Raw genomic sequence first — 8829 nt, forward strand, 5'->3', positions numbered from 1 at the left:
ATTTTCACTCACTTTAAAAAAAAAAAAAAAAAAAAACACACCAAAGGTACAATACCCCTATGCTGACACTATACTCCTTTCCTCTTTAAGCAAGAAAGAAATAGTTGAAATTTTCTCCTATATGAATGCTGTTCCACTTGTTAGTTTGCTTGTTTGTTTTTTAAACCCAACAACAACAAAAGCTGTGTTCACACATTCAGGACAACTCTCCCAGGTGAAAAGAGAAAAAAGCAAAGTGGGAAAAAGGGAAGGTGGGGCAGGGTCTGTCACAAAAAAAGTAGTTCAGGCTTTCGCCTCCCTTGTGGTGTGTTGGAGCATAGCTAAGGCTGGGCACAGTGTTATGCTTGTATGCTTCCCTGCTCCCAGGTATGGTCACTTTGAGAGAAAAATTTTGAACTTGTAGATGTTCATTTTCTCCAGGAAGGTTCCTCACATCTGTCCAAGCCCTAAGCCAGTTGCAAAGTGGAACTAGTTTGCATGTCTACTCTGCAATTACAGTGCAAGAATAAACTGTGGAGCCTGGGGTTGTGAGGGTAGGCTGCCAGCTTGGGGTTGATCCTCCCAGCTCAACATGCTGTGGAACGGCCAGCTCCCAGTGCAGGGCTAACTAGCAGGCATCCCCAACACTGAAGCACCCTCATGTCCCAGTCAGCTGGAGCAGTGTCTACATGGGCTGTGCTGCAGTTTTTTACTCCACAGCAGGATAGTAGTTGTATTTACTGTCCTGCTGCAAATTAGTTTACTTCAGCTTAACGGGTGCACATGTAGATGCTGAGACATTGGCTAATTAGCTGAGCAGTAAATGTCTTGTGTAGATATGCCCACTGTTGCATAACATATTTTGTCTCTTGAATATATAGCTGCTCTCCTCTAACAATCCTTCTTTCAGTTTATTTTCCATTCTGTCATCGACAGGTATATCGCAGCGTGCTGATAAAAGGTAGAAGACGCCGCCATTCTGGAAGCAGCGATAGCAGTAGTCAGCAGAATTCCCCACCAGAGAAAAGTAAAGACAAAAGTAAGGAATTGCAAATGATGACTTTTATGTGAGAACTGGGGAAAGGAAATGGTGCTCAGTTTCAAAGAGGAGTATTTATATTTTGTGACTTGAGTAATCACATTAGGTATAGCTGATAGTCGTGTAGGCAAAAGGGTTTTATTCTGGGGCAACTAAGTATTTTACATTTTAAAATAGACCATATATAGAGCGTTTACCTGCAGGAAACTGCAGGTACCACAAATTTTAACTTGAAGTAAATTAATGTTAGATTTGCCTTAAACTTTGACTGTCAGGCAGGGATGGTGCTAGGGTAAGGGTTTTGGGGAGGGGGCTGTAGCCAACCCAAAATTTGCCTTAGCCCCCCCCAGCTACCTCTCCCAGTGCTGCCCCCCCACCCCAGGCTGGTACAGCTGAACCCACCCTGCTCTTGCCTGCAGCCTGCCTCAGCCCCCCACCAGGAAGAGGCTGGCACCACCCCTGCTGTCAGCACAGTAACTCACTCTAAAAGTTAGCTACAACGGATACAAGCCTTGACCACCTGTCATGAGAACTGAGACATTTTGAAAGAATTTCTGCTTCCAACCTAGCTGGCATATGATCTTTTATTTTCTAACTTGCACTCTAGCCAGTATCAGAGATGCTGTTCCTCAGAAAGAAGCCTTCTCTATAAAGTAAACCATTTCTGGACACACTTGATACCAAACCTGCTTGTGTGCAGAATACCTTAAGTAGTGGGAGCAAAAATATAACAGCCTCTTATTTTTGCTTCTTTACCTGTCTCTAGAAGAGAACTAAGGTTTAGCTGGAAGAGCTCCTGGGGAAGAGTCTGGCTTGCCTCAGAAATAAAACAAGACACTCCAAACCTAAATTTCTTTTGAACAGCTTTTTAGTATGTATCCTTAATGAAGACATTACTTCAGAGCCTTCGCTTGTCCTCAGATACATGAAGTTGTTATTTCCATGTAATACAGGCAGAATCTCACTCAGAAAGAAAAGCAATTGCCACAAAGGCTGTGGGTGGGATGCTGGTAGCAGAATCTGTCTTGCGTGTGGAACTGTGGATTTACCATTTGCGTAGCTGAAATAACTACTAAGTATTTTTAATGCAATTTAAAGCTGAAGCAAAACTGAACTGTTAAGTAGCCATGGTCAAATAAGAGGGTTATGCTGCTCTTCCCTCTCCAGCCAGCAGAGACTCTAGCCCAGTCATGAGGTCCAGCAGCACACTGCCAGTCCCACAGCCAAGCAGCGCACCCCCTACTCCCACCCGGCTCACAGGTGCAAACAGCGACATTGAGGAAGAAGAGAGAGGCGACCTTATTCAGTTCTATAACAATATCTACATTGACCAAATTAAAGACTTTGTCCTGAAGTACTCTTCAACTGCAGTAAGTTATTTTAATTCCTTTTGTTAAGAAATAAAAGTTTTTGTTGCTTGAGTTTCAACGCTCCCAGTTCTCTCAGGATTCCTGTATGCCAGGGGTGGGCAAAATGCAGCCTGCAGGCCAGATGTGGCCCGCCAGGCCATTGTGTCTAGCCCGTGGGGCTTCTAGAAAAATTAGAAAATTAATATTTATCTGCCCCTGGCTGCCTGTCATGAGACCCTTGCTGGCTTGCCAAAACTTAGTAAGCAGCCCTCCATCCAAAATAATTGCCTACCCCTGCTTTATGCTAATCAGTGATGTCCTGACTTCCCTTTCTTGCACAGAAAAAGCACTTGTGTTAATACTGTCACTTTAAGGAGAGGTGAATCTTAATTATAATAGTATCCAAGGAAAAGGTACTTGTCTTCCTTGAAGTAATTTCTGTCCACAGAATTCACACTGTAATGTTCTATTTTTGTAATACTTTAGCATCTGTACGTGTTGTTAGTGTGTAAGTCTGCATGATAGAGTGGCTCTCGTTTCCATTCAGAAAGTAACTTAAGGTATAGACCAGTGTGATGATGCCTTAGCTTTGTGCAGGGCTTAAGTTGCCCTGGTATGGTTTTCACTTATCATAGGTAATTGAGTACTACAAACAGTTAACTGTTTTTGATAGTTAGCCCTTGCCTTTTGACTTCAGTGCATATGCAGAATGAAGCCATCTGCTGTGACTGATGTGTCTTTTTTCTGCCGTAACAGAATGATGCTCCTCCACTCTCTCCTTACCCGTTTGTAAGAATCGGCTCCCCCCGAAGAATACAACTGTCTCAGAATCACTCGATCTATATCTCACCACACAAAAATGAGTCCACACTTACTCCACGAGAGAAGATATTCTACTACTTCAGCAGTAGCCCATCCAAGGCAAGGATAAGTACTTTATATTCCAAGAGCATTTTTTTCAATGTGTTCTTACTATTGTCATTGTAACTCAGGAAATATTGTTGATCTGGGAATGCTCTTAGATAGCTATATAAAAAGTGTTCCCACTTTTGCCTGCAGGCTTGCAAGAACAGTTTAGATGTAACATTTTTGAGACAATCCTGTAGTAAAATTATCCAAAACGTCCTGTGTTCCTAAATTCCAGTTTCAGTAGGGACTTTAGGCACTTGGGCCTGTGCCTCAGGTGACTTTGAAAATAATACCTCTCATACATTTAAGATAGTTTGCTCTTGTTGCCAAAAATGCCAGCAGTATCCTGGATTGTATTAAACAGAAGTGTCACTTGGAAATCAAGGGAAGTGATTCCTCTGCTTTGTTCACCACTGGTGAGGCCTCATCTGGAGTAAGGTGTTCAGTTTTGGGCCCCATACTTCAAGAAGGATATGGAAAGACTGAAGAGTCCAGGGGAAAGGAACAAAAATGATTAAGGCTCTGGGAGGTATAATTTAATCAAGAAAAGACTGAAAGAGCTGGGGTTATTTATTCTGGATGAGAAGACAGGGGTGATTCAATACCTGAAGTGATTACAGAAAGGATGGAGATGGGCTTTTCTCTGTGCCTGAAAGGGACATGGCTAGGAGCAATGTCCTCGAGCTGCAGCAGGGGAAAATTTAGGCTGGAGATTAGCAGGAATTTTCTGACTAAGAGGGTATTTAGGCATTGGAACAGGCAACCAAGAGAAGTTTTCAAGAGCAGTGGCCTGGACTACATGGCCTTGTGAGGTCCCTTCCAGCCCTACGTTCCTGGGATCTTAGGAAACCAATGTTCTGCAAGCAAAGACAGCACCTGAGAATAGAAAGAAGAAAGTTGTATCCTGATGCTTATGAAATAAAACACTATATTCTATTCACCTTATTCATACAGTACTAAAAATATTAATGAGCCACAGAGGATATAGAGATAGTGTTATAGACAGTTCAGTTTCACAAGCCCCTTAAAAAGGAAAGTAGCTACGTTACCAGGCCATCGTAAGTGTCAGACAGGCTAATTTAGGAAAGGTGGGTAAACAGTACAGGTAATGAAAGTGGAAATGGAAACATCAGTGGTGCTACAGAAGTTTAAAAGGTTCATAGAGATTGTGTTTGCAAATAAACAAGCACAGATTCTAATTCAGTACCCACAGGAATGGAAAACTTGCTCCCACAAGGTCATGCAGTGCTGTAGAGGACAGGTGAATAGCAACCTAGTAAAAGGTCTTGGAAGAGAGGCAGATCTTTGTTTTTAGAATTGTTCTACAGTTGTATGAATGCCAAATGTTGCTGTTTCCCTTTAAATTGCAGAGGCTGAGAGAGATTAACAGCATGATTAAAACTGGGGAGACCCCAACAAAGAAGAGAGGTATTGTCTTAGAAGATGGTACTGAATCGCCAGCCAAGCGGATTTGTCAGGAAAATCATACTGCTCTGCTGAGAAGACTTCAAGATGTAGCAAATGATAGAGGTTCCCACTGAGTTTAGTCTATGTTCCAGAAAGAGATGTTTTCTCTTCACTGGTCTCTGGCTGATCTGTCTAACCAAGAGGTCTTCATACCCTCAAAATACTCTGATTCAGGAAGCCTCAGTGCATCTCCATTTTAGGTTACCATCTTTTCAGCTAATTTTTTTGTCAAAAGGTAAGATGCTACCATTCCCAGGCTTTCTCCCCTTCCATTGTATTGACTGTTTGAACTGCCTACATGGGAATGACAACTGCTGCTGCGCACCGTCTCCCAGTGGGTTAAAGCAGTTTTTCTTCTGGAGGCCAACCATATGAAATCACATCCTGTCCAAACTCCAGGGCCACACCCACCAAAACCTCCTGTGTTGTGAATAGGACATAAATGTAGAGCTGCAGACAGTTTGCATATGCTGTTTTTCTTGGTGCTTAATTATTATTTTGTCAAAGTGGTCCTCTGACTTGCATCAGACACCAACAGTGTTAACAGACAAGGTGCCTTGGTTGGACTTTCATTGGGAAAGCATTTTGAGGGGAAGTATTTTTAAGCCGTGAAGAGAATCAGGTTCAGGATGTTTTATGTGCCTCCAAGAAAAATTAAGTGGTTTTGCTCTAATGTTTGGGCTCTTCACTTTAGACCTAGATCATTGTTAATGCATTTTGTTTTAGCTGTGCAATGTGAACTTATGTTCAATGGGTGGCACTTTTTATAGGGCTGTGAAGCTTTGTTTTAAAAATACAGATTAGTTTTGCTGTATATTTGCAATTGCACTTTTTAAAAAAATGTACATATTTTTCAAATGGTCAAGACAAAGATGTTTTCTGTATTAAGTGATCAAACTTTCGTATTTATTTCAAAATAGCCAATCCACAGCTCTCTTTCAGCAAGCAAGCGTGTAAGCAGTAGTAGGAAGCTTTAGGTATTTTCAGTAATTTTATACAAGGCGATTCTTCAGCTTAAAATAGCTAAGACTATTTTAGTATTCTCCCCCCTTACTCCTTTGAGTAAAGAGGCAGCCATCTTACCTCTTTATACCCAAAAAGAGGTAGCACCTTAAGCTTGAAAATGCAGTCAAAGATCATTTAGTTGGTTGTTCTGAAGCTTTTAGGCTAGTCCAGTAAAAAGAAAGGGGGGGGGGGGGGGAAATCAAGATGTCCAGAAAAAAAATCCTTTACCACTAACAAGGAATTTTGTACATAGCTTTGGCTAGAAAGGCTCTTTACATATCAGCATGGCTGGGATGTTTAATCTTCATTAATACTAAATGTGTCCTACAATAAATGGCAATGCAAAATTGTGCATCATGTTGCCCACAACATGTAGCACTTCCAGGGTTCCTCATAATGTTCAAAGAGCCAAAAAGCAAGCTCAGTCTTGCAGTCATTTATGTTCATAACATTAGACAAACAGGAAATTTTAGGGTCTAATTAGTTAAAATAATGAGTAAGTTACTGGTTAACTTTCATTGGTCTTATATACACAAAAATGCAGAAAAAGTGTTCCTGTAAAAAGATATTTATGAAATTGGTCAGTTTTTTTCACTATACTGTAACCTTACTTTGTTAAGATATCACAAGTGTATTTTTCAATAAAGACCATTTTAAATGGATCTGAATGTATATCCTTGTTTGACCTAATGACTGGTCTCTGTTTTACCAAGATGTGTTGGATTCTTACAGTTCTGATAGTCGGTGCAATGATGTTCTAAAATAACTAAGATGTCCTTCAGAAGTTGTTGACATGCTACTTAGATGAACAGCTGTTGATGCAGGTATAAGATGCAAGACTCAGCACCTGTGACCAAGAAAAGATTTAGTTTATAAAAAAAAAAAAAGAGCCAAAGCAAGCCCCACTTGATATGTCATCTTCCTTACTCTGAGAAGGATTCCTGTGCGCTTGCTACTTGACAAGGCTAAAATGAAACTAACGGATTTCAGCCAGTTATACCAGTAAAAGTACAATGTCTATAAGCGATAAGAAGCCAGTCTATATCCATAACAGAAGTTTGGCACACAGAGTCATTTAAAAGTGGTGAAAGATTTGCCCCCTCCCTTGCCCCAAGGGCTAATGTGTTGTGTTTGTTATTGATCTAAACTGTGCCATTTACAGAAAACCATGCAACTTGGACTGATTCCACCTCAGGCTCTCAATGTCTGCACCTAGCATTCACATCTGACTACAGGTGTTGAGCAGCAGTAGGGAAAGGTTACCAATACTGAATGGAAATACTATAGGATCAGAGATCTGCATGTCATGAATGCGGAGGGAAAAAATGTCCTCCTGAAGTAGGTGTGTATTTACATGCAAGCTCTTCTTTAAGACTTTTTTTTTTTTTTAACATGAAAAAAGTGCTTTGTTTCTACATGAAGCCATACTATTTGATGCTGTAACTGCTAATAGCAGAAGCAGTGAATTAAGTTAACCAGTTTTTCAGTAAGCATAACAAAAAACACCCTTTTAAAAGTTAAGTAGAAAGGTGAGCTTCATAAAACACCCTTATCACTCCTAAGCAAATTGAAGTCTGCATGTCTTTACAGATGTGACATCAAAGAAATTCTTCTATTATACCTTCTGTTGGGGTTATCTGAAAGGAAACAAATGCATTTTTAGAATGCATTTTAAGTTTCCTTAAATGTATTTGAGAATTTCTTGTTAGAGATGCATTATAAGGATAAATAATCACAACAATACTGTGCTTTAATAGACTGAGGCTTCCTGTGCAGGTAAAGGTGTGATTTGGATCCAACGCATGATCCACACAGTCGTGCCTTACTGCTGGTGTAGGGGGAGCCCAATCATGTGCTGGCAAGAAGCAGGCTTCCCACAACTGGGAGCCCCCTTTGCTTATGGGGCTTCCAGCTACATGGGTGAGATGCAGCCTGGACCAAGAGCCATGTGGGTTAGGGGTCTCACATCCCCACCCGACACCTTGGGGAAGTCATAGCAGCCATGATCCCTGGAGCTTGAGGGTTTCACACTGGGCAAGGTGCACCCTTGTGGCTGGGTGCCCTGTCAACTGCAGGGGAGACCCTACTACTTATGCAAATTGAAGCTTGATAGCAACCAGCTACAAAGTTAGTACACATTTCCATGGTCTAACTTTATTATAGCTGGTTGGAACTTCATTGTGACAACTACTTTTTGCACATGTAGCTGGTATTAAAAGTAATTGTGCAGTTAACCTAATTGCACAATACCTGTAAAGTGTAAGAGGGGCCTGAGCATAGATAATAACATAATATTTGAATCCAGACATCTTCCACAGTCTGTCTCAATGTATATAGGAATTTAGAGAGGGGAGGGTTGAAGATCACCCCTCTCTAAACCAACCCAGCCTAAATACTTTTGTAACTTGTTCTTAAGACAGCTGGCGGAGATTTTACAACCTCTCCGGTTGGTCCATTCTAGTGCTTAAATTGCTCACATCACTAAAAAAGTTCTTTCTAATAGCTAAATTAAAAGATTTCTCTTGTCATTTCAAGTTACTTTTTGTCTGCTCTGATGGGATAGTGAGTTCAGGTCTTTTCCAGTCCCTTCATGTAGCCACCACTCTCAATCCTCTTCTCCAGGCTCAACAACTATAGTTCTTTCCTTGGGTGCCAGGTTTCCTAGACTCAGTCATTTTTGCTGCTAGCCTTTGGATCCTTTCCAATTTCTCTCAAGTATTTCCAGAAGAAGGGTGGTGCTCAAACTGGACCCAGTACTTGACAGGAGGCCTCACTTGTATTGAACAGAGGGGAAGCATCTGTTTCTGGATCTGCATACTGCGATGCACTAATATGAGTCAATTGCAGCAGTTTGCTGCTTTTCCAAAACCTGAACATTGCTCCATTCAGCATGCAGCCCACTAACCTACAAGTGCTTTTCTGTAGCATTACAGCCAAACTGATCGGTCAATCCACAATTTAGATGTATGCACTTAAAATCCAGACACAATTCAAAGTCTTGCACTGGTCATTACTGAATTTCACCCAAGTTAGTTCTAAACCATTTCTCCAAATGATCAAGGTAATTTTGAACATCATAAA

The 8829-nt window shown here is 41.1% G+C and overlaps 1 protein-coding gene across 1 annotated transcript in view; it reads left to right on the plus strand.

Moving 5' to 3' along the window:
- RBL2 (RB transcriptional corepressor like 2) overlaps positions 1–6410 on the plus strand; it is a 63679-nt gene extending 57269 nt beyond the window's left edge. Inside the window, exons 19-22 of the mRNA XM_019505715.1 lie at positions 916–1018; positions 2186–2388; positions 3124–3288; positions 4647–6410. Of these exons, the coding sequence (XP_019361260.1) occupies positions 916–1018; positions 2186–2388; positions 3124–3288; positions 4647–4817 (642 nt within the window). The 3' untranslated portion in view covers positions 4818–6410. The remainder of the gene's footprint in view (positions 1–915; positions 1019–2185; positions 2389–3123; positions 3289–4646) is intronic.
- The last annotated feature ends 2419 nt before the right edge of the window (positions 6411–8829 follow it).

The sequence above is a fragment of the Gavialis gangeticus genome, unplaced genomic scaffold (assembly GCF_001723915.1).
Source record: "Gavialis gangeticus isolate Ggan-Ray unplaced genomic scaffold, GavGan_comp1, whole genome shotgun sequence".
NCBI classification, from domain to species: domain Eukaryota; kingdom Metazoa; phylum Chordata; order Crocodylia; family Gavialidae; genus Gavialis; species Gavialis gangeticus.